A 24438-nucleotide genomic window follows, 5' to 3' on the forward strand; every position below is an offset into this window, starting at 1 on the left:
GTTTATACTCTGTGTTCTGCATCGGTGCTTCGCTCTGAGTGGATATTCAGATGTGCTGCCACAATCACAATAATCCGTGCCACGCTTTTCTTTGCTGAAGTGCTTAACTGACATCTAGGATGTACTTTTTTTTAGCTTTTACTGTTTGCCTGATTTAATCAGCAGTGTTAACATTTCACTGAAAATTGAATTTAGTTTTTCTTAATATTTTATGGTATATTCCTTTAATTAAAAGGAAAGGTATATATGAGACTGATGCGTATATTGCTTATTTATAGAACATTTTAGTGGAGCATTATATCTAAAATCAAGCTTAGGTAATGCAGAAGTGAAATTCCAACAGAATTCCTTGCATCCATTATGTATTTTATGTAAGTATAGAATAAATACTTAATAAATTTGTTAAATCAGAAACAGATAAGTAGAAATAAGTGTCTGCAGTGCAGTGAGATGGATAGTGAATTTAAATTCTTATTAGAGAAAGTTAGTTCAGAACAGGATCCAAACCAGTGTGTGCATTTAGCAGGAAGGCACCTAATGTTGGTACACTTAACGTGCAGCTTGTAGTGATCTTACAAGTGTTAGGCAATGGGAGAGTACTGGTGACAGGGACTACTGTAGAAATCTCAGACCTCATCAGAACTGTAAGAAGCAGTTTTCCTGTTAGGATCATCCATCTCTTGAAGGTAAGTGCTCTATTCTGATTGAGAGCCAAGTAAGTTCTGTCTTCCTTTTAAATAGCTACTTAGTGTTAAAATACATCCTGAGTTAAGACAAACAGTCTCTGGAGCAGGTGACTGACCCCCAATCTCTGTGACTGTCTTCTAGATCTGTCTTGAGCTCTGAACTGGTCAGTCGACACTATTGGGAGGGGAAGAAACCTAGGTGAAGCTTATGGGATAATTTAGCTGGAAATTACAGTGCTCTCCAGAGACACTTGCATGGTATGAATTCTCAGACAGGAAGGTTTGAACCTCAGTCTTATTCTTTCAGGATGACAGCTGTAATCACTTGGCAGTTATATAGGAAAGAGTGATCCCCTTCACTGGCACGTAGGAGATCTGAATAGTCTGTGTGTTTGTTGTGCTTTGGTTTCTTCCTGAGAACTTTTGTGTGTAGGAGTGGGTGAGAATGTCAATGAATGGAAACTTTTCCATTCATGCTTATAGTTATTTTAGTTAAAAACTAACCTCTGAGTTGTCCAGGGCAGAATAATGCTGGTTCCTCTTTACTGTTTGAATTTGGTTATGCTCTAGATGCTGAGTTGCTCATTTCTGTCAGGACTGAAATGTCTCTGGGCATGTTCAAAGATGCAACTCTAGACAACTTGGGAACTTTTCGGTTCAAACAAAGGAGGTGCCTTCGGCAAGGCAGTTGAGCAAGAGTTTCTCAATATTGCAATTTTAAAGTTAGGTAGGTACTTACATTTCAGTGAAATCCTTTCCACTATCCTCACTCTTAATCTACCCTTTGCTGACTAGTTTATTTTAACTGAGTAACTTCATTGTTTTCACTGAACATAGTATTGTTCAGCATTTCTTGGTCTATACTTTGCTAGTTGGAAGTATCTAAATTACAACAGTACTTCTCAGACACTTTAGGCAGGGTGGGAAAGGTAGAATGGAGAGATAATTTCAGTTTTGTTAAGTGCTAGTCTTCTTGTTTGACAGTGATTACAACAACTGTGAAAACTTTTTTGAAGTAAAAGTTTAGACATCTCAGAACAGTGTGTAGCATTTAGCAAGAAGTGTAGGAGCCATAACTTTTGATTTTTTTAATACAGCAAATCCAATTGCAATCCAACTGTATTTAATTCTTACAGGCATGAAGTTGATTGTGTGCCCAGTTGGTTATTAGTAGTGATCATTCCCACATGTTTCACTTCTCAGAAAGCCATTGTTTTAATTCTCAGAACGTTTTAGTGGTAAAAATGGGTAAATGTGGTTTGTATCTGGCAACTAGATACCTTAATGTGTTGATATTTTACCGTTTATGAACTGTAGGACCTGAGACAGTAAAACTGATGTAAGTCAACTTTTTTTTTTATTGCACACAAAATGAGTATGAGGAGTGAAGGTAGCTAGTGGTTCTATGGCTATATTCAAAAAGTCTAGCACAAAGAAAACACCTTGCAAACGAACTTGTATTTTAATCCATTGCTGAGTATATAAGTTGGGGTTGTTGGGGTTGGCTTGTTTTGGGGTTTGTTTTTTTTTTGCTTCGGTTTTTACTATCTAAAATTTTTAGGCAGAGCTGTTATTTGCTAGAGCGAATTAACTCAGCTGCAGACCCTATTACCAATGTTAAATTAGAACTTAGGAAGTAGATCAGTTATTACTAAGAGGTTGATGTACCTCACCTTTGGATATTGATATCTAACAACTTTTCTTGTATTATTTCAAAGCAAGACACAGAACAAACCAGGTGACCTGTCTGGAGAATAGTTTTCTGTCAGAGGACTTATCCTGAAATGTCCACAGTCTCCATTTATGTCTGTGCAGTTGTTTTGAGAAGTTTTACCTTCAACATCAATAGAATAAATTATGCTTTAATGAGGTAAGCAGTTAGCACTAGAAGTTGCTTACAGGATGTGCTTTTTAAAAAGAATAGTTTTGAACTTTAATATTTGTAGAGCTTGATTGCAATTACAGCTGAATCCAGGTGGTTCCATGCTTGTGGTTCTTCAAACTGGATTTCCTCCAATATTTTTATGACTGCTTTCCATTCTAGTTTTAAGACTTGTAATACGAGTTTTAATCCTGTAATACAAGAATAAAAGTCAACCCTGAGAATTTCTATACTTATGATACTCTTCTAAAGCTGGGAATAAGGAGCCTTGGTTGTTCCCTGGTTTATCACTGCAGGATAAGCATCGTTTGTACTTTTTCCAAAGTCAGTCTGAGATGGTGTCTGATGTCAGTATCAAGTATTTATCACAGTGTTTCAGTGTCAGTAGGAGTGAAAATACTGTGGTCATTACAGTTTTACTTCTGTGTATTTTCCCTTAAAGGGTTGTCCAAATGAATTTGTAAAATCTTGTTGTATTTTGTACAACTCTTATAGGCTACCTGGTTCACTCTGAAATCCTGTTAGAAGCCAATTGTATGTGTCAGAATGGATGATAGGCAGTCTTTTGGTTGTTAGGCCAACAGCAGGCATGGACATGGACTTGGTTGAGAAACATCTCAGGTATTTAAGCTTTTCCAAGTCATTGTCTTTTTAAATGAGTTTACTGCTGATAACTGTCAGAGACACTCTTTAATAGACAAGCTGGCTTGGTTTTCATACAGCAAGGAAGGAAGGAATACAACAATATATTTTGTGGTAAAAAGCTTGCATGGAGAATTGCAATATCCTTAAGTTATTTCTGGTTCCTACTTACCTCTGCTGCAAAACATGAGTTTTGTCAGTCAGCAGTGTCTTTTCAGGGGGAAGATTTGAAAAATATGTGAAATGCTCGAAAAAGTAGCACACTCAACCTCAAACGTAAATACACTGCTGAATATTGGCTTCCTTAAAAGGTTGTAGGGGAGTTTTGTATGTACATATCCTGAAACTATGTTAGGAGTTCTAGCTGCTAATCATAGTTGTCCAAGAATCTGCCTCATTTCATCCTGGTGCTAGAGAGTTGAAACCTTGAAGATTTTCTGTGGAGTGTCAAAGAGCTTCCAAATGTCCATAGCTACTTTGAAGGAAGTAATAGCTGCATAGGAAACAATGGATAAGATTTTGAAGCCTATTTGGCAAAACAGCATGCACTGATTAAGTAACAAAGATTTGTCAAATTACAAAATCCGGTGTGCTTATTTCTACATTCACAATGTTCATCCTTTGCTTGCTAGCTTTATCTTCAAATGTAATCTTTTGGAGTTTGTCAGCTCTTAAAATAATTTTGTTACTACAGACTTTTATAGCTATTTCATGTAGGGATTTAACTGAAACAAAGTTAATGCTTTCTGAAAACTTACCTTCAGTACTTGGGTTCCTTGATAGTGTTTACATTCTTCAAGAAAATCAGGTATGAAATGGTGTTCTCTTTTTGCTGACACCACTACAGCTGCTGGGAGAATTAGGCAAAGATCCATTATGCAGCAAATGTAAAACTCAGCCATGGGTTTTGGTGGTTTTTTTTTTTTAATTATTTATCTCTTCAAGGGATTATCTAGTACTTGATCATCTTCAACAGAATATTGATCCCTCTAAAGGAGTGCTGCTTCACCTAAGCTAAAAATACTGACCAGTATGATGCCAGTGTTTTCTGTAACTTTCAATTATGAGCTGATGCAGAGGGGGGAATTGCTGGGTGTGAAGCATCAAAGGGATTGCCTTTCAGTTTCACCAAGCAAATGCTCATATTTTGCACTTGTGTTCTCTGTGGATGGGTAAAGATTGATGCTCTAATAGTCTTCTAGTAATGTAATCAAACAACATTTGCAGCGTTGTCTTATGTGCAAGTGTTACAAATTGTTGAGGTTTATTTTCATACAGTTGTTAAACCAGTGCTTCCAGCTCCAAGGATCAACAGGGCATCTTTTTAATCCTATGTTATTTGGACTGTTGGAAATTAATTAAAAAACTCTCTGAAAGAATTGGTTGGACTAATTGTTAAATCTCTAGTGTTGCAGCCAGAAGATTTTGTGTATTAGTCTCCTGCATTTAAGATGGTAATAGCACACCGGGAGTATTATTTGAGTGAATTAGCAGTGCTGTGTTTGGAGTGGAAAGGGTGAACTATAGAAGTCAATCCTTAGATGCAGTTGTTCTTGCTAAGATTTTGTGAGTAGCACGCACGTTTTAACACACTGCTCGCTATAAATGTGAGCAACCAGTTACTCTTCTTGCTAAATTTACCTTTTCAAACATATTAGAACATATGTAGTGAAAGTACCTTATATAGATATGCAGTTATACTTGAATTGCTCTAGTGTTTCTGGTTATTAGAAAGGTGAATTTGACAATTATGGACAGGTTGATGCTAAATCAAGGGGAAAAAAAAAATCTCACCAAGGATAATTTAAAGACAAAACAGACTAGGATTTTGCATAAAGAATGCTGACCAAACTGTAACCAGATGAATTCTTCGTTAAATCACACATACACCTCTGTGCTGTGCCTCTGGATATGAGTGTGTTCTTAACTGCTGTCCTGGAAGCTTATTGATACACTGTATATTCAGTATTTAAATGAAATACAGCCAAGAGTTTGTAACAGCTTGAAAGAGAGATCATAACTGTGGTATTTATATCCCTCAATTGTTAAGTGTGCGAGAGAAATTGGTTAGAAAGCAGTCCCCAGGGAATGTCAATGTCTTTTCCTGGAGCCTTTTTCCTAAGGCATATTTGAAGCCTATCAATAATCCTGTTCTCTGCATTTTAGTGAAGTGATGGTGGCTTGGGTCAGCAGTAGAGTGTGTTAGTGTTCCTTCACTTCCCTCCACTGTCTTTATCTTTCCAGTATCACCACTGGCATCCTCTTTTTATCCAATTGCCATCTTCCTTCTTGTTATTAAGGGCCAGATTCTCAAAGTATTGAGTTTTCCAATTCTTATTAAAATTCACAGGAACCAAGTTCTGAAACAATAATTTAAAAAGATTTAAGCATTTTGAAGATTTCAGCCTATGTGTTCAAATTTGTGTGTATTCCTGATTTAGTCCTGCAGAGGTATTCATGTATGATAACTATTTATTACCTTAATGCTTGCTCTGTTCAAAATCAGGTATCTAGTCTTCAGTTATGACAGATGGCATTATTAATTAGAAATGAATCTCTCCTTACTTAAAAACCCTGTATGGATTATCAATCAGGTCATACTTCAAAGACCAGGAAAGGTCCTGAGAAGAAAGCTTTTGAGAGATTTTAAGTGGACTTCTTCATCCCTTTTATGTAGGGGAAGGTTGGTATATTAGGAGAAGATATGAATTCATGTGAAGAAGAGGAGCTTAGCTTTCAAACTACAGATTGCAAGATTATGAGTTATGATATTGATGTCCTTGAACATGTGACATGGAATGATTCATTTTCAGATATTTATTGATTCTTGAGGAACAGAAAGTATAGGAATATCAAGGGTTTTTTTAATCTTGATCTTGAAGGAATGCCAGATAGCAAGCAGATGGGTTTCACTGGTGGTGAAAAGAGAATTGAGTCCAAATTATTATTTGATCAAATTGATCAAATTTATTCCTACTTTTTCTCTGTGTATGGATGTGACTGAGATCTGATTACCTGTCTGCCACTGAGAAGATAATCAGTTAGCAAAAATTACTAGGTACTAATAGGCAATATGTTTAGAATATTTATCTGTTGGTTCCCCAGACAAATTTTAATTTTTTTTGTATAAAGGAAAATAAAAGAAACCCTTTTGTTTTGGGATTTGTTGGTGGTTTTTTCTCTTCTTCCCCCTGCAGGTGCCATCATACACAACAGCTCTGATTCTAGAGGTTTTAAGATTTGATACAGTCTCAAAGATTTGCCAAGAGGGTTTTCCCTACTGAGAAAGTTAACTAATACTATAATCTTTCTTATGTAACTGCTTAGAAGCTCAAGTGAAAGCTCACATCCACTGTGTGGATTCACTGTAATTTAATATATGCGTTTAACTGGCTGGAAAACAGAAGTTAATTTTGTGATTTTTTTTTTCTTGTTTTGTTCTAATATTGTTTTCACTGAAAACTTATACATAATTTCCAGTGATATGTGAAATAATTATTTGGGTCAAATATGTACCTCCGTTATCTGGTTATATTTAATTGTTGTATGATGGAGTAGGTGTTATGCTGCAAGTAAGGAGTAGTAACACCTAGGGTGGTGGGTTTTTTTTTTTTCCTCAGTGAGTCCTACAGACTAAGGTGGTGGTGGCTTTTTTTTTTTGTTAGGTTTTCTGTTTTGCAGCATTCAAATTTAAGATACCTGAAGGATAAGTACTGTGAAAGTACAGCAATAATTGAAAGGTCAGTGGGCAGCTTTGATCAAGAGAGTATGGTTAGCTTGTTATTTACCATGTGATATCTTTAATCTTGTAATAGTCCTATGTAGGTGGTGAGTGCTACCTAACAAATGCTCCTCAAAAAGTATGTAAAAACATTTTTTTTTCCATTTTATTATTTGTAGCAGCTCCACATTTGCTCCAGTCAAACAAATGTGTTTTTTGCAATTTAGTGTAATAGTGAAGAAATCGTGGATTGAGGCATAAGAAAGATGTTTCTGCCAATTACCTATTACATTACTGGCACAGTATTAGCCAAGTGAATCAGCTTGCTCTAGGCTTTCCTAATTGGCAAAGTGTTCCTAAATGTTCTGCTTGGTTCATGCTAGTGGTTCAGATGTGGGAAAGCATGGAGATAATTTAAGCAACAGCAAAGCCATAATACTACCTTTCTGAAATAATCCTTCATGTTTAATATTTCTCTGGTGCATTAGTTTACTGAGTACTGCTCCCAGTTTTATGGAAGGACTGAAGACTTGCAATAGCTGCAAAATATAATACCTCAAAAAGAAAAAAAAAAAAAAAAAAAGCTATATGAACAAAACCAAACTTTTCTCTGGAGGGAAATAAATGAGCAGGATCCAAATATTGCCTGGGTCACATCTTCTTTTATTGCAGTCTTATGGATTATGATGAAAGTTTCAATATACTCAAAAGGAGTTGTGGAAATTAAGGCTGCGGGGGGAAACCTCTCCAGTGTTATTTATGTAGACACCATCTGTGGTTTAGGAAGTCAGAGCCTCAAATTACTGAAGGTTGGGGGTGTCATCAGTTACTATTTTGTGTTTATTCTGTTCTTGCACTCTTCTGTAGCCATCTGCTCTTAGCTTCCTTCAGAGACAGTATGCTGGGCGAGGTGAAACTTTGGTTCAACTTTGACATGTCTGTTCCTATTTTGTGGGCTGCTCTTTGCTGACTGCAAGCAGGAAGAATGGGCTAATAAGAGGTTCTCCACTCCTGGCTTGTCAGTGAGGTTTTTTCTTACCTCTCTAACAACACTAAAGTGTCCTGCCCATCAGAATGCTAAGTAATTCCAACGCTTCTGAATGCTGTCACTTATTTGAAACTGGGGAGAGCTGGTGAGGAATGACTTTCAGCCTTATTCCTTAGTCATGGAATTAAAAAAAAAAAAAAATTAAAAAATCACATAGGGTTAAGTAAAATTTACATGTTTGTATAGTATATCTAACCAAACATACAGTCAGTGTATGTTTCCCTCTGCTTTAGGAATTTCAAAAATCCCACTTTTTATCTTCTGAGTAACTGGAACACTTTCTGTAAAACATATAGTTGATTGAGGCTGGAAGTATTCCTGAGGCTGGTCAATAGGAGCAGAAACCTTTCTCCAACTTTATTTGAAAACCCATACTTCATCTAACAATGCATCTAAAAATGTCAGTGTGAAGTGATGCATTTGGGGCTTCCTTTTCGGCACAATCAGCAGGCGCAGCATCCTCCTGTGCATGTATAGAGCAATATAAGTTGAGACAAATTCTCATCGTGCAACAAAATACCATGTGACTTCATACATTTCTTCATCTACTATGTTGAAACAAGCACAAGGGAAGGCACTTGGTGTTAGGACTCCTGAGTTTCACCAGGTAGATAGACATGACATCAGGATTGCCTTCAGTCAGAAATCTTGAAGTGCAGCTTTGCTGGGTGGGTCTCTGAAGAATTTGAAAGAGTTCTGTAGATAGGGCGTGTTTACCTTTGTCAAAGTAGTGAGTGTAATGCCTCTTCCCAGCTAATGTGCTTGTGTTCTCCTTGACTGCAACATCATAAAGGTAGGAATTTCTTTTTTCTTCCTTTTTTTCCTGTTCTGGTGTGGTGTGTGGGTGTTTTGGGTTTTTTGGGGGTTTGGTTTTTTTTTTTCCTCCATCAGATTATGGTCTGAATCGTTAGCAGGTGCTGGTCTCTAACATTGTCTGTGTTGTAAGTAGAGTGACTCTTATGATAGTCTTCGGATAAAGAGTAGAATAGGTGCTAATGAGATTTTATTTGTTGCCACTAAGTATTCCAGCCTGTGAGAACTGCTTTTTATTTTATAGAAAAGTAGTGCAGGTTTTCTACTTTTTTTTTTTGCTTTTCTACTTCTTGTATCATTATTCTATTAAGTGCTTGTAAGACTGTTTCTTTCTGAACTGGAAGGGAGGAAAATTTATTAACAGGAAAAATAATGTTAGCTAATGATATAAAAGTGATTGCATAAAAACCCCTCGAATTTAAGTTGCTTGAAAAAGCTAGTTCTAATTTTGTTCTGTAAAATGCTAAGAAAAAAATGTTCTGTAAGAAATTCAGTTTAACAGAGGTTTTTTTTTATAAGACTTACCTGTTGAAGACCTGAAGAAGCTAGTGCAATAAGTAGCACATTTAAAGAAGCTGCCAGAAAGGGTTCTTTCATAGTAATGCTATAACGTTCAGATGGAGGATCTCCATTCACTTTTTGTTCCTACTTCTTGTAATGTATACCTGTTTTTAGCTAGCTTCCTAGCTTGGGTCAAATCTTCACCTGGGGTGGTGCCACTGTTGATGAAGAGGCTATGCTGGTGTACATATAGCTGAAGATCTCCCTTGCATTTGCTAGGACATGAAAAGGATGCCAAACAGTAGCTGAAATAATGAAATACTGGTTACGTTCTGGCTCCTCCTCTAGTTGGCTTTGTGGGTGGAGAATGTCTGCGCAGGTTAAACTGCAAAGGAGGGGGTAACCAACAGGAGGAGAACTGAGAACAGTGGAGCACAACAGACTTGGTTTAATTGCTGGTTCAGGGTGGTGTAGAGATCATTAAAGGCAGTGTACAAGCTTGAGCCACTACATGTACATGATAGCTGAAGACCTTGTTTCAGGAAGCTGCAAATAGGACGGTTTTCCAGAGTGCAAAAGTACCAGCCCTGTCCCTTTCCCTACCTCCCAAGGGCTAATTTAAAACCTTGAGTCATCCATTGTGCAGATGGAGAAGCCAACAACCATTGCCTGTGCACCCTTAGGTCCTCTCTCTAGTTCCTTACTATTCGGCTGTCTTCAGATGTTTTGTGGTACTGCTGTAGTTCTAATAATGTGCTTATCCTGGCCACTGTGTACCTGTATGTTGCTCTATTCTTCTCTGCCCTTAACCCTCATCTTAAATAAGTGACGAAGAAGGCTCATAACTCTGGTAAAATCTTCATTATATAACTTAGCATTTTAAGTTAGACTTCAGGCTTTTATTTCAAATAAAAGTTTGGTAAGCTACAAAAAATAATCATTTTTGCATCTTTCCCAAATAGTAATAATTTGAAGAAAAGTGTCATACTTTAAAATGATTTTTCCTTACCTTCTGACAAGTGTTACTAATAAGTTCTTGAAGCAACTGGTGATGTCCCTCTAGGTCTGTTCAAACTTTTTATAACTAAGCATCTATTAAGAACCTGTAGTTTGGATAGGGCTGCTTTTTTTTTTTTCTTTTAAGAACTATTTTTGTACCTCAAAAATATTGCAGATATTTGAGTTATTTCATAGCTCTTTATCCAACTCTGTCAATGTGTACAGATTTTTAAAGCTTAAAAGCAGACATAGTTTGCCCTGTAACTGTACAGTGCGAGAACTGTATTCCACTTTCCTCAGCTGCCTGCGATCAGCTAAAGCCATTTTAGCTGCTCAAAAATTACTTTCCTTTAAGTAGAGAGAGCATGGTAACTTCCACCCAGAAAATGAATTATTTCAAACAGGTCTGGTTCTCTGCTCCCCCCCCTGCCCCCCAACAGGGAAAAATATAAAACCCACTTGTCACCTTAATTGAGATTTATTCAAAGTGCTATTTTAGCCTGCTACAATATAGTAACCAAGTTACAAGGTAATGTGATAGTATAGTAAAATAAGTAGAATACTCTAATTGCCCTATAACTAGGCACTTAAACTGTTTACAGTTGAGATTTGTACAAGCTAGGGAGTAAATTTGAAGTTAAAGGTCTCATAGCAATCTTAATTCAGCTGTTTTATGTGTATGGAGTATTTCAGTGTTTCACCATAAGAACCTCTAAGTCCAACAGCTCTTTTATTCTGTGCTGCCACTGGTTCTATGTGCAGGCTTGGTAAGATGTCATTCACGTTGTGGCTCAGGTTGTGCAGAATTTAACTGGAATTGTGTTTTCACGTTTGGACAAACAAGGTAAAAAAAGGCAAGATGTAAAGAGGTGGTAGCATCAATCCAATATTCTTCATTCAGTTCTTTCCTCCACAAACGATAGTTCAAATGCTTTACATCAATTAGGCACAAAATACTGCTCAATCAAATGCAAAAAGCAGTGCCAAGAAGTACAGGAACAAGCAATGTCTCCAACTGGCAGATACCTACAACAAACAACTGATGCCTGAATGAATGGGTTTGTGTGGAAGAAAACAGTGGAGGTCAGGGTTGCTCTTACTGCTTTAGGGACTAATAATTTTTTTAGCATAAAAAATTATCATTGGAGAAGCTAATCTGGTGTCACATCCTGTGATTTCTTAAACTTGCAAGCTGCAAGTATGTCCAGAAGATGTATAAAGCAGCTGTTACACATTTGAAAGGCTGTATGGCACAATATCAACTGTCAACACTTGCATGAATACTAAACCATTAATAAGTTAGGGTTTGTACATGTGGGATTTTTTTTATTTTATTAAAACTCACTTTTCTGTCGTATTGCCTTTTTGGTTTTTTTTTTTTTTGAAAGGTATCTCTTAAGTAGTTCTGCTATCCTCAGTAGGAGAAAGGTTGCATAACTGTTAGCAACAAAGTGTAGGTCCCATATTTTTTCACCTGTTTCATGGTGGTGATCACAGTTGGGTTTCTTTAAACAATGTGCTATCTATTTTTAGCAGAACATGAAACTGCTGCTGAAACTTGTGTGTTAACTGTTGCATATATTGCTTAGTCTTAAGCAAAACCACAACCTCTGATATGGTGGATCTGATCTTTTTTTACTCTTTTAAACCACTTTGGTTTAATGTTGATGATTAACAGCCTGGAACAGCTTTGCTATCTCTTTTGATATCTGGGAGACTTGATTTTTCCCAAGAGTCACTGCAGCAGCTTTACCGGTTCTACCAAACGATGAGAGAAATAGGAGAATTATGTTATTCTTGCTTTTTGCTGATTTCATTCTTTCCCTGCTACGCTTCTGGAGTCACACTGAGTAGACAGTCCAATAAGATGCTTAGAGGAAAGTAAGGCTTCTTTCACTTGCGTGTTTGTGTTAGTGATCCATTGGGTTTTATAATTTTTTCAGTAAATAAGGATAGGAAATCCTCCTAACACATCCTTCAGACCTGGATATTGTCTTCTCTTAGTTCTTGTTTGGAAATGCAGTTTTTAAAGCAAGAGCCTTTGTGCGGAGAGCACAATCAAAGCTTTGGCTCTGTTTCTTTTTATTCATTCCCCAGACTGCAGCAGCCAGAAATTCCACTTCAAAGCAGCTCCTGAATTTGCTTTTTCAAAATGTAGCCACATAGCTTTTGTCAAACCAAAATTTGTCCTTTTTTGCTTAATGACATTAAAAAATATGAGATTTGTTTTTAATTTCATGGATAATAATATTTTTAATATCAAGTATCCAAGGAACAGAGCTTTGAAAGAAACTTCACATTGGTACTTCCCAACTGTGTAGGCTTTCCTTTAATTATAAAGGATGCAATTCCTGAAGTAATCATTCCTGATTTTCCTGTTTTGCACTAGCCCATTTAAAACTAGATTAGGCTACAGAGGAGATCCTTCCTTAGCAAGGAAGTGATTAGATTTCTTTATTTGGAGTATTTAATTTCCAAGATGCAGGGGAAATTTCAAGTTTTCTAAAATATCTTTATTTTATTGTTAGACTGACTTTTAGGTCCTTCTAGAGCAAGGGCAACAATTGCAGTTTTGTCAATGAATATAATATTGGCAGTGCTGGTGTATGGATAGGAATCTAGGAAGAAGTAGGGGTTTTGGTTTGGTTTTTCTTTTTTTTTTTCTTTCACCCTTGGTTGGGCAGAATATGGGTCAATCAGCTGTTGTCATTTCTCACTTGACACATCTTGCTGCTTGCTTGGTGCCGTTATGAGCTGTAAGGGAAAAAAAAAGTCTCTGAGCTCAGCACTCTTAGCAGTAGGAAGTTCAGGCTGGGTAGGCTTTCAAGTTTCTTGTTAGAGCTGGTCCCAAAGCGGGACAAGCTGGGCCTTTGCATCTGCTGCCCATTGTTTGGAAGCAGTGTGTGTGAGGGGAGAATAACAACTTGTGACAGTTTATGCAAACTATAAAGATCAGCTGCCTTTGAAATCCAGTATCTACAGCCTGATCCCGGCACTGGAACTGGTTGCCACCACTTGTGGTTACACTGGAACACATGCTTTTGTGTGGTAACGAGCTCCTCACAAAAGTAAGTGTCCTCTAGTCTTACGCTGATGTACTAGGGAAACAAACCTGAGTCCCAAGGACTGCAGTCATAGTGCTTCTCAGAGGCAAGAATTTGTCAACGGCATAAAATGAGCCTGTTGCAAAACACTCCACTCACCGAAATGACGAGAAATGGGTTCTCCCATCTCCCATCCAGATTTCCAGCACTATGTGAGAAATGCCTGTCTACCTCACCACCGCTGTTCATAGCCCCTGGGTGGCAGAAGGGACAGCTGAAAGACTTCTACCTGTTTATTAGTCCCTTCCCCACGAGGACCTGTGGTGGATGCCTTCCCTTTCCCGCTCACACTATGGGTACTTGGAAGAGGCGTTCTCAGTGTAAGATTGTATGGGCAAAGAGTTACTGGCCTTCCTAACCTGTTAGGATTTAACAAGCTGCCAAAAATCTTTGGGTTAAGACCAAAATTAAACAGTATAGACAAGTTCATTTAAAGTACATGCAAGTGCTTGAGGTTGGTCTACATGTAATATGCCAGAACAATACCCGTTGTGGGGGCAAAATTGTTTTTCCAGAAAAAGTAGCATGCAAACAATAATGGGGAAATTTTCACTCATATGGCACTGGCAATGTGCCTTTAACCTGATGCGGTCTGAAAGCACAGTTTGTGCTCTCTGGCCATTCAATCTCTGCCTGGTGAATTGACATAGATGTAGGATTAAGGGTTCTGAGAAGTCGCTCTGCCACAGTTGTCCCAGGCAGCTGGTAATCGGAAGGAGGAGAGGTTAGCAAATGGCAGCTATGGTTTTTCTAACAGGCAAAGCTTGCTAGAGACAAATGGCCTGTGTGCTTGCTATCTGTCTCCTTTTCTCCATCCTCTGGCCTCTTCTTTCACAATTTACACAGCCATTGTTTAGGGTCAAAAGGATTTCAAAGTAAATAATGTAGAATGAAGAGGTCAAGTCATAATGTGGAGAAAGCTGATAATGAGGATTAGCATTTGGGACAGTGGTTGCTGTAGATGTGGTGAGTAAACCATGGAGCTGGATCAGTTGTATCGGTGGTGCTGTGGGAGCATTGAAAAAACCTTTTTGGCAGAGGGGATGGGATAATAGATGGGTTCATCTTTAAAAGTGTAATTGAGTTCCAATACTAATTTTAGTCAAGGTTTCTAGGAAGTAACAAGTATGTATTTGTGGAGAAGGAGATGATAAATAAAGCTAGCACTGAGCTATTCCCAGTTAATTTGCCTTGAGTGGTGTTTCCCGAGATTGAGACTTCTGTTGGGTATCAGCTTCCTTTTCATACAGAAAAACATACAAATCATGTGTGGGTTTCATGGAAAGTTTCTCAGCAAGCTGAAAGGACCACAGCTTGCTTGTAGTACAGGAGAAGAGAACCCTGCTTGTATATGATGTATGTGACAAAATAGTATTTATGGAGTTCCTGTATGTTTCAGGATCTCCATGATTTAAAGAGAGATAAAACTACTTAATCACACAGCCACAGCTGTCACCTATTTAAGAGCAAGAGGGCAGAAGGAGAAACTCTAAATGACAAGTGGGTCACTGCAGCCCAGGTGTGTTTGGAAAGACTTCCTCACCTTCTAGGTGCTCCAGGAACCTCATGATGAGAACTGATGCTGAAGGGAGACAGGGAAACAGCCCAACTACTTAAACAGCTTCTATTCTGAAGATGGAAATCTCCAAGATTGCCCAGGGAATGGCCTGATTTGCTGCAGTGAAAACATAAGTTGGATGTAGGGTGAACATCCAACTTAAGGGTACTGAAACATAAAAATAAGCTGCAGACAGATGTGGAATCTCATCAACAGTTTTCTAAGAATTACTTGAACAATGTTCATCAGGGATGGTCTAATGCCATGTGCCAGGCAAGACCTGGTACAAATATAGGGGATTACAGAAGAAAGTTTCAGAGAACCCACCTTTCTATGAGTCTGGTGTTTGTGAGGAAGGATTTCTACTGAAATCTGTGGACTCTGGATCAGACCCCAAATCCCAGAATTCCCTTAAATTTTAAGATTAAGCATGTGTTTATGAGCTTAGTTTAGTAGAGGTGTATCAACTAGTTTAAGACCTGAAAAGGTCTTATGGTAAAGCACCCATGAGTGGAAGGAAAGCATGAATTAGTGAGATCCCAAGAATCCAATACGAAAATATGCACTACTGGGTTTTTCTAGGGTTTAAGTGTTTTGGGTGCATATTCAGTCATAACCCATCTCACCATGATCCAACTGTTAGTGCTCTTGCCACTGTGTTATAATAGACTGGCCTATTTTTATTACAGTTACAATTTGTGATAGTTTGCAATGCCAGTCTAGTTTAAAAATATAGATATATTAGGAAGCAGAACTGTGTAATGACTCTTTCCCCCGGTCTTCTAGGGCAGTTTGTCTGCAAGCCTTTCTGTCTGACCTAAAATGTCATGTTTCAAAGCCCCGCTTCATTATCATGGCGCCTGCTAGCTGTAGTTAAGGGTCTGTTAGCAGCCCTGTTATAAATCGCTACTTCCAGGATTTTATAATTCAGCAGTAAAAAATTGCTCTAGGCTGAAACTTGGTATATAAAGTCTCAGTGCAGGAACAATTGTTACTTCTCCCTCCCTTATTTTTGCATTTGGTTATACACACACAATTCATTCAGTAGGTTTTTACTGTCCCCTTTTGGCATTTAAAAAGATTTAATGGCTGGGTTATTAATATTTCAATACTGACTACTGTGCTTGGCCAGTAAATTGATTCACAGTGTCTGTTAACCCAGTTCTGTTTGATGGATACAAGTCACTGTTTCACAAACCTGCTGCAAGGCTTCAGCTTATGGAAACAGCCCAGCCTAGATCGCAGCGATGGTTCGTTCAGCTGTTGATCAAAGTGGGCTTCAGAGCCAGCCGTGTCCGAATCTGGAAAGCCTGTGTGAGTGCATTAAGCATGGTGTCCTGATCCAGCATGGGTGGAAGCTATGTGTGGCTGCAGGCAAAACTAAAGTAGTGTGGCCCCTGCTCAGATATGGAAGAACGTGAAAGGGCCTGAACTACTGTCTGTCCTCAGCGTGATTTGATCTTATCACTTGATCCTATAGAAATATATCATGAGATCTTCTGATGGGACATCTAGCGCTATGAGGAGACTTGGTTGAAATTCTCCCAGCTCAACTGTTTCCTCAGCAAAACTATGGTTCAGTGAAATCAGGGGGGTTGGGTTTTGGGGGGGTGGTTTTTTTTGGTTTGCAGGAAACTTTAGTATGGAAAAAGTTATTTAAATTTATTACTCCTAGAAATTATAGAAAAATTACTTATTTCAGCCTTATGGAAAACATTATAGTAACTTCTATTTTTATACAATTTTAAAATATTTTTATAGGATATATAACATGTTTGTACTGTAAAGTCCTTACAACTAAATGAGGGATAACAGAAATTTCTAAATATATGATGTAGAATGTAAAGGTTAAAAATGAGACTTACAAGAATGAAATGGGTTTTTTAAGTGCAAATTTTTTTCCTTCAAGAACTGATTTTAGACATTTTGTTCTGATCTAGGATTTACTCGCAGTTAAATCATACAATTTCCTGCAACCCCCCCAAAAAGCTTGCTGTGCACTGTAATTTTTATGCTTGGTCCTGTGCACAGGTATTTGCAAAATCAGGATCAGGGTGTATATTGCTATTAGCATATTAAGCGGCAGTAATTCAGTAGCAAAATGTCTTCAGTATTACGGAACTGAGTCACCCCCTGGACTTTCTAATTTCTTTTCCACTCTTCCACCCACTTATATTTAATTTATGAAGGCAGCCTAGGGAAGGTATGTGTATGGGTATGATATATTATAAATCATTATTGTAAAAGATTTGGCCAGGTACTAAGCAGTCTAGTGTGAATGACTGAAATGAGACAGCAAATTATTTCCCCCTGCAGAGTTCAAAGACCCTGCATTGCTTTAAACCAGCTCAAAATTTAGCTCTTTAGTTACTTTATCTTCTGCTGGATTATAATCCAACCTGCATGCTTTAAATCAAGGGGGTTTCAAATCCCTTTAACTGATTCCCCCCCCCCCTTTTTTTTTTTCCTGAGAAAACTGACTCCTGGCTAGGTCTGCTGTTGATTTAGTCTGGAGACACCTGAGCATCTCTACAGTGCCTGCAGGCTCTCTGTAGAGTGCCTCTGTTGGACCTGCAATACCAGTGCAACCCATGCAGGCCAGGACAGCTTGTTCTTGTGGGACCCAAGGCTCATCTGCTGCTTGTGCCTTATCTGTAGGAAATGTCCTGCCAGCTGGGAACCACCGTTCTACACGAGAAGGTTCAATATGTTTTATTTCATGCTGTTTCTTTTTAATAAGTCAGGAATAATTTTTAATTATCTCTATTTGCTTAGCATGGCGCACATATTAAAGACGCTCAACAGCTGGTTCTGGTGGGAGAATATCTGGATGCCTGTCAATGTCACATGGGCACATTTTGTAGACCGTGATGGACTTGTCTTTCCAAAACCACATCAATTATATGCCACAATACCATATGCTTTTATATTGCTGATTGTCCGATTCTTCAGTGAAAGGTGAGAAACATAAACGTAATTTTATGCTAATGTTAATCATCATTAATGCTAAAAATTTTGAAAAATAAGGTATCTTTAGATCAATGTTCTTATGTTTTTATAAAGGAGGATTAGTTGGTGGTTTGCTAGTAAGATCCTAGTACCGATAATAAGGCAGGTGAAAATTTGGGAAATATTTTCATTATTAGGAACATGTGGCTGTGGTCCAATCTAGAAGGAAAATATTTCTATCTAGCTTTTTTAGAATAACATTTGGATAATTCTAATTATCTCCTTTCACTAGAGATACAATTAATGCAAAACCACTTGTGTTTCCTTTTTGCTTTTTCTCCTTTGGTGGAAGGGTAGAGGTATTTCTCCTCCAACCCAAACCTCTCCTTTCTTGGTCCTGCACCAGAACATTTGTGTGAGGCTGATAGATACCAGGTGTCTAGCTATAGCAAAAATAGGCAGACTGGAGGGATCTCGAAGTTTCATGTGAACATTTTATGCAGATCTAGTAATGCTGATACCTTTTTTTTTTTCTCACTTTGGCACTGAAAGATGGATTGCTTCTGCAGCTGGAATCTTATGGGACAGGCAAGAGGTTGGCTCCACAGAAGCAAGCTACAAATATATTAAGATTTGCAGTGCTTTGACTTACTTATTTGTGCCTTTTTTGCTTGACTTTCCTTTTTTTGCTCTAAAGAATGTGATTAGTAGGTTTTTATAATTATTTCAGGATAGAATGAGGAAATTTGGAATGTCGTAAGTTGGACAGACTTAGAACGAGATAAGATCATTCATGTTAGAGATCAAAAGTAATTTGGATCATATGTTTATAACCATTCACAGTGTCTCCTGAGTAAATGCTTGCCCAACTGTGTCTCACTGCACTGCTATTGGAAATCACTCATGTGAATAATTAGCCCACACATCTGGCCTGCAGTGAATCTGCCCATGAATGAGGAAAACTGACCACTGCTATGAGTAACCAGGAATCAGTTGCTGATATCAGCAGGAGTGAGGAAGGCTTTTTCAGAAAAGCCTGCCCAAGTAAAGAGCAAAGCATTTGGCGTGCTCTGCAGCAATTTGTATCGGAAAATGTAGGAGAAAGAGAAGCCTTCAGTCTCTGGGGGAGTTGCTGTGTGCCACAAGCTAGAGGCTGCAAGCTGAATCTAGTGTCTTAGGCAGTGGTGGCCCAGTGAAGCAATGTACTAAGTGACTATCTGCTGATAGGAGAAAGTATCCTAGCAGCAATCTTCCAGCTCACATGGAGTGAGCATCTGTTCTTGTTTCACTCTCCCTTAACTGTTGCTTAATTCCAATATGCCTCTGAAAAACACAAGGACACAAAAATCAGGATCTTCCCTTTAGTTTTATAGCATTTCACAACCACAAACTTGAGTCCTTGGGTCTGCTTTTTTGCGTAACTGCTAATATGCTATGGTTCTCTCCTTGGGATTAGCTAGAAGGAGATTCCTTTCTTTCTCAGTGCACTGTCATATCCTATGGCTGATTAAGTTGCTTCAGATTAATTTTCTTCATATCCTGGCGTGAGAATAGCTAAGGTCTTGTAACCATGTTGTATTTCTAAAGTTTTTCACGGTATGTCTTTTCAGATATGTTGCTATACCTCTAGCAAAAGCCTTAGGTATAAAGAATGTAAGACGTGTGAAGCCACAGCCTAATCCTGTTTTAGAGAGTTATTTCCGGGAGTGCTCAAAACATCCATCTCAAGTAAGGATTCTCATTCTTTTAAGCTAGTTTTGGTTTTGGAATATCCCAAGTCTTACTATTTCAATCAGCTATCAGCAATGACATCATGGGATGAGTTCCAGCTGATTGACGGATGACTTTATTTGGGTTTTTGTTGCTGTTCTGCTGACAAGGGTATATGGCATCCAAAACAGAAAATATGTTTAAGATGTTTAATTTTCTGGCATGCTGTTCTAGGTTAGACTGTTAATAATATTTCCAGTGAACATCAGTGTTCCATCTTTAACTCATTCTGCCTGGAGAAAACATCAGCTGACATCTGTTGTTGGAAAGTGGTATCATATTTATTGTAAGCAATAGTATTGGAACGCTGGCATGGAAGCCTTTTGATCTGTTATATTGCTGCATGCTTAATCCTGGCTTATGTGAGAAAGAAAAGCAATCTTTCTATTACCTTGCTGTTTGTTTTTAAAATTGAACAAGAAAAAAACAATAGCCAATGTTTATCATCTCAAAAAATGAGGCAACTTGATTGTTGATGGGAAACAGGTACTGTGCTGTGAATGCAGCCTCAGAAAGTTCACTTGCCTAAGTAGTTACCGAACAATTGCAGTGTTCCTACACTGTTTTTGAAAAGAAATATGTTCTTTCTAGTAATGAGGGGTATTGATAATTATTAATATGTGGAACTTTGCTTTCTACCCCTAACTCTGCTATTCTCTTACTGTGTCTTTTGCCTGATATCATCAGGAATAGATGTATTCATGTTCACATATGAGCTCTTCTCTATCTGGGCAAGTATCCCGATCTCTCCGTTTCATACCTTCCTTCTGCACAAGTACAGTTTGACAATTAATCTCTGAAAGGAAGCACAGCATTTTTATACTTGTCAGTACGTGGGAAAGATTCAGGCTGCCTCCTTTAGGTGTCCAGTTTGGGGACCGGTGTGCCTGAGAAAACATGCAGAGGTCTGGCTGGCGATTGAGGGCATCTAGGCTCCATTGTCTATCAAAACAAAGTCATTATTCCTGCATGGCAATTAAAGAGCTCTCCAGCCAGGAGGATGGGCTGAACACAGGCCGTTTGCACTAATGCCCTCCCTGGCAGCTGAGGTGCCTTTGCTCACATACCAGAGCTTTCTCTGAGGGTGGGAGACGAGGTGAACTGGACTTAGCTTGGTAGAGACAGCGCTGCTGCCACCCACTATTTGCATACTAGCCTTGCAGGGAAAGAGCTTCCCCAGGGATGAGTCAAACACTACCTCTGCTCCTGCAGCAGCCCCAGGGGAGGTCAGCCCACACCTTTGCACCTTGGGATGGAGGAGAGGGAGGAATTCTACAGGCTGCTGCACAAGGGGCACTGGGCACCCAGAAATGCAAGTGTTGTGCTGCCCTGTGGTTAGCACACGCTAGCATGGCTGCATGGCAGAGCCGCTTCACCTTCAGAGCACACATAAAGCAGAGACACCTGGCTGTTGTACTTGAATGGCTAGATGCATTTTCAGGCAATGCTCTAGTCGTAATTTATTTCTAGGTGTCAAAAGGCAGTCTGGATTTTGCTCAGTAAGATTAACTGACTTGCCCTGTACCACAGAAGTACATTGGATTTCAGAAGAGAGCTCATGTCACCTTAATTCCAGGCCTGCATCTCACCTGTGAGACTCATTTAAATATAATCTAATAATTAATTATAATTAGGTAAAATATTGGATACAATGTCCATGTGTGTTGATACATGGCACTTCCCCCTCCAGCCCAACCTCTTGCTTAGCAGTAGAAGTTGTATCTTTGAAACTATCAGAAGCCACCAGAAAGACAATAGCACAGTTTGGGGATCTGTACGTTTCATACCTGCTTTATTTATATAAATTAGTGTATGGAAAATCTAGGGCTTCTGTGAGTGTCACTCAAAAATCAAACCAGGAAGCCTGCAAGGTAAACCCCTATAGATAGTTAATATTAGTAATGTTTTTAAATGAAGACCTTGCAGCAGCGGGAAGCTGATCTGTGAACTACAAAATAAATTAAAATTACATTGGAGTGCATCTTGTTGCTAACACTATTCCATTTTTTGCAGTCAGAGATTCAAGGCCTTGCCAAAAAGTGCAACTGTACTGTCCGTTTGGTGGAAAAGTGGTTTAGGAGACGGCGAAACCTTGAGATCCCAACAGTGCTTCGGAAATTCCAGGAAGCTTTGTAAGAAAAGACAGTGCTTTTGATGATTATTATTGGGGTTTACTCTTTTGAAAAAAATGATGGGGCCCCTCAAGTGCCTTTTAAGGGGGACTCATTTCCAGAAAGCTGAGTCTGTCTGGTGAGGGTTTTGGTTTGTGCATACACAAACAAATTGAAAGGATCTAGTAGCATTTCTCCAAATGGTGTGACTTTAAAAGATTAGGTTAACAGTTTCTCTGGAAAAAAAAAAACTGTAAAAATATTCTACAGTTTTCTTCATTGTGTAATAATGGACTTATTTGTAGGCTCCTGCTACATAGTGCTTAATGAAAACATGCAGAGAATAGGACAATATTTTTCAGTCTGCCAGTAATCATAGGTGAACAAAAATGCTTACTCACTCTTGTTTATGTATGTACCCATGCTGTCATTTTGGGATGCTATTATGTGTACAGAAATCAGTTCAAGAGCAGGAGTCATGGCACCCTAACTAAATGATAGGTGTCACAGCTTTGAACATGGAGTACTGTGCAAAACATGAGCTCAAATATGCTGATGAGAGTGGGCCATTGAGCAATTTTGAGTGTTAATAATGAATATGTAAAAAGTTTCAAAACCTCCTGCATATGATTGAAAACTGGGAAAGTGTTCAAGAGTCTGATTTTTCACAAATGCGTGAGAACTTCCCCATACCTCAACGTTTTACTATTTAACTATTCTAGTGTTACCCAAAATCTTATACAAATTGCAAATTCCCAAATGGGCATGGCTTTACTTACATAGCTCATCCCTTTTGGATACTGAAATTAACTGTACCAGTGTAAAACACTTTCCTAATGTCCTGCATATTTGGATTTTGACTAGCATAATTCCATTGGCAAAAATTCACGTTTATAGTATTTAACCTCTTAGTGTAGTTTAGCTTAAGGAATGAGGGTTAAAAGTACAGCTACGAAGCTCAAAGTTGAGTACTTTAGCAAGGTTATTTTCAGTGTGAATCAGTATGATAATGATTTGATGATGTTCTCTGTTGGGCATAAATCCACTTGATAGACATAGATGTGTCTCTCTGAAGCCTGAGTTGAGTAAACTCTCCTGGCAAACTGACATCCATGGTTTATTTCTGCCACTGTTTTGTGGATCAGTTAACTTTGTTTTACAAGTGACAGTAAGATTTCCTGCTGTTGATAAAAGACCTGCATGCCATGGATGCATGTCTCTAGTAATACACAGCCAAAGACTGAAATTAAAACTTGCTTGGCAGCTTGAGTGAAAATGAAGCAAACAGGTTTCTCTTGTGTAATTTTGTGAGCCTTGCTCTGCTCTTTGTCAGTGAATTTAATTGGATATAATTCTCAAGGCAACAAATGAGGAACAGACTTATTCCACGCTAGTAGTCGGTGTTATGAGTATAATGAAATTTTTGAAAGCCTGCAATCTCCAGGATCATTCTTCTGAATCACAAGGAAAATCTGATGAGCCGGATCTAAACCATACTTAACCTATTAGTGCTCCCAGTTAAGCAACACTGGGGATTGGAAAGCCCTTTGCATGAAACTTTCCCTGCCTTACAAGACTTACCAGCCTTTAACTTCATCTACTAAATTCTTTTTTGTTAGAGTCAGTTCAAGAGAAAAGATTCCTGAAGTTAAATCAGAAAATCCTTTTGCATAGCTGTTGTTCAGTGCTCTCCCTGGTGGCGAGGTTCAGAGCTTAAAAGGCACTTGGGTAAAATTCGGTGAATTTGGATGGGTTTTACTTCAGGTTTTGTTCACCAAATTCATAAAGAAGCTTGGCTAAATGCAAAATGAGGTAGTTTGCTGGCAGTCTTGCACGTATAATGAGTTCATCTGAAGCACTGACTGTTTATTGCCAAGTGCATTCAATATATATTTGTAGGGCTGGGCTAATGGCACAGTCTTGTTAGGGGCTCTGTGCTTTGGATCTGATTCAGAAAACCGCTTACACTTTATAATCAACACAGAATCAGTCCCACTATATCCACTGGACTACTCACACCTCCCTTGCTTGAAATAGGAGGCATGAGGGTAGAATCAACCCCTGTGTAAAGTCTGTCCCATGTCACAGTGTTTTTCCTACCATCTTTTGGTTAACTCTGAGCCAGGTATTACTTGTGGGTTCCACTCTCCCCTTCCATTTGCTCTCCTAATTTCCACCATGTACCTTTGAATTTTTCTGTCTGCGCAGTGGGTGTTCTGAAGTGTTATTTTTATATCACCTGAAGAAAGATGCTTTAAAGTTGAAAAGTAAAATGATTGTTTATTACCAGTGTATCAAGTGGCAATTTTATAATTGTTTTCTTGACTTCTTCCACAGGCGTGAGACACATTATCTTGTCTAGCCTCCACCATTCCATGTCTTCATCTTTTGTTTGTTTGTTTTTCTTGTAAAATGCTGGCTCAGTCTTTGAACATCTCATTCTTTCACCTGGGATATCAGCCTCCGGGTAATGTAGGACTCAGAAAGGAGGGGCTGCTTTTACCAGACAGGTTCTCATCATCTTCTCTCGTATGGCACTTCATTAATGTTTGCCAAAGACCACAATTTCATTTTTATACATCTCTCAATCCATTAGTACAGTGTTCTTCTTGAGGCTCTCTCTCCTTTTTAGCAAATTCAGGTTTTCTGGGAGG

The 24438-nt window shown here is 38.5% G+C and overlaps 1 protein-coding gene across 5 annotated transcripts in view; it reads left to right on the forward strand.

Moving 5' to 3' along the window:
- Nucleotides 1–125: 125 nt before the first annotated feature.
- The window catches only part of CERS3 (ceramide synthase 3), a 51342-nt gene continuing 27029 nt past the window's right edge, over nt 126–24438 (forward strand). The window contains exons 1-5 of one of the 5 annotated variants that reach the window (XM_052806922.1): nt 126–1413; nt 2405–2556; nt 17730–17912; nt 19514–19631; nt 21687–21805. In XM_052806922.1, coding sequence (XP_052662882.1) covers nt 2471–2556; nt 17730–17912; nt 19514–19631; nt 21687–21805 — 506 coding nt within the window. In that variant the 5' untranslated portion in view covers nt 126–1413; nt 2405–2470. Of the gene's footprint in view, nt 2557–8117; nt 8773–17729; nt 17913–19513; nt 19632–21686; nt 21806–24438 lie in introns of those variants that run through there. The other 4 variants (XM_052806923.1, XM_052806925.1, XM_052806926.1 and 1 more) reach the window with 4 other exon arrangements.

The sequence above is a fragment of the Harpia harpyja genome, chromosome 14 (genome assembly GCF_026419915.1).
Source record: "Harpia harpyja isolate bHarHar1 chromosome 14, bHarHar1 primary haplotype, whole genome shotgun sequence".
Lineage (NCBI taxonomy): Eukaryota > Metazoa > Chordata > Aves > Accipitriformes > Accipitridae > Harpia > Harpia harpyja.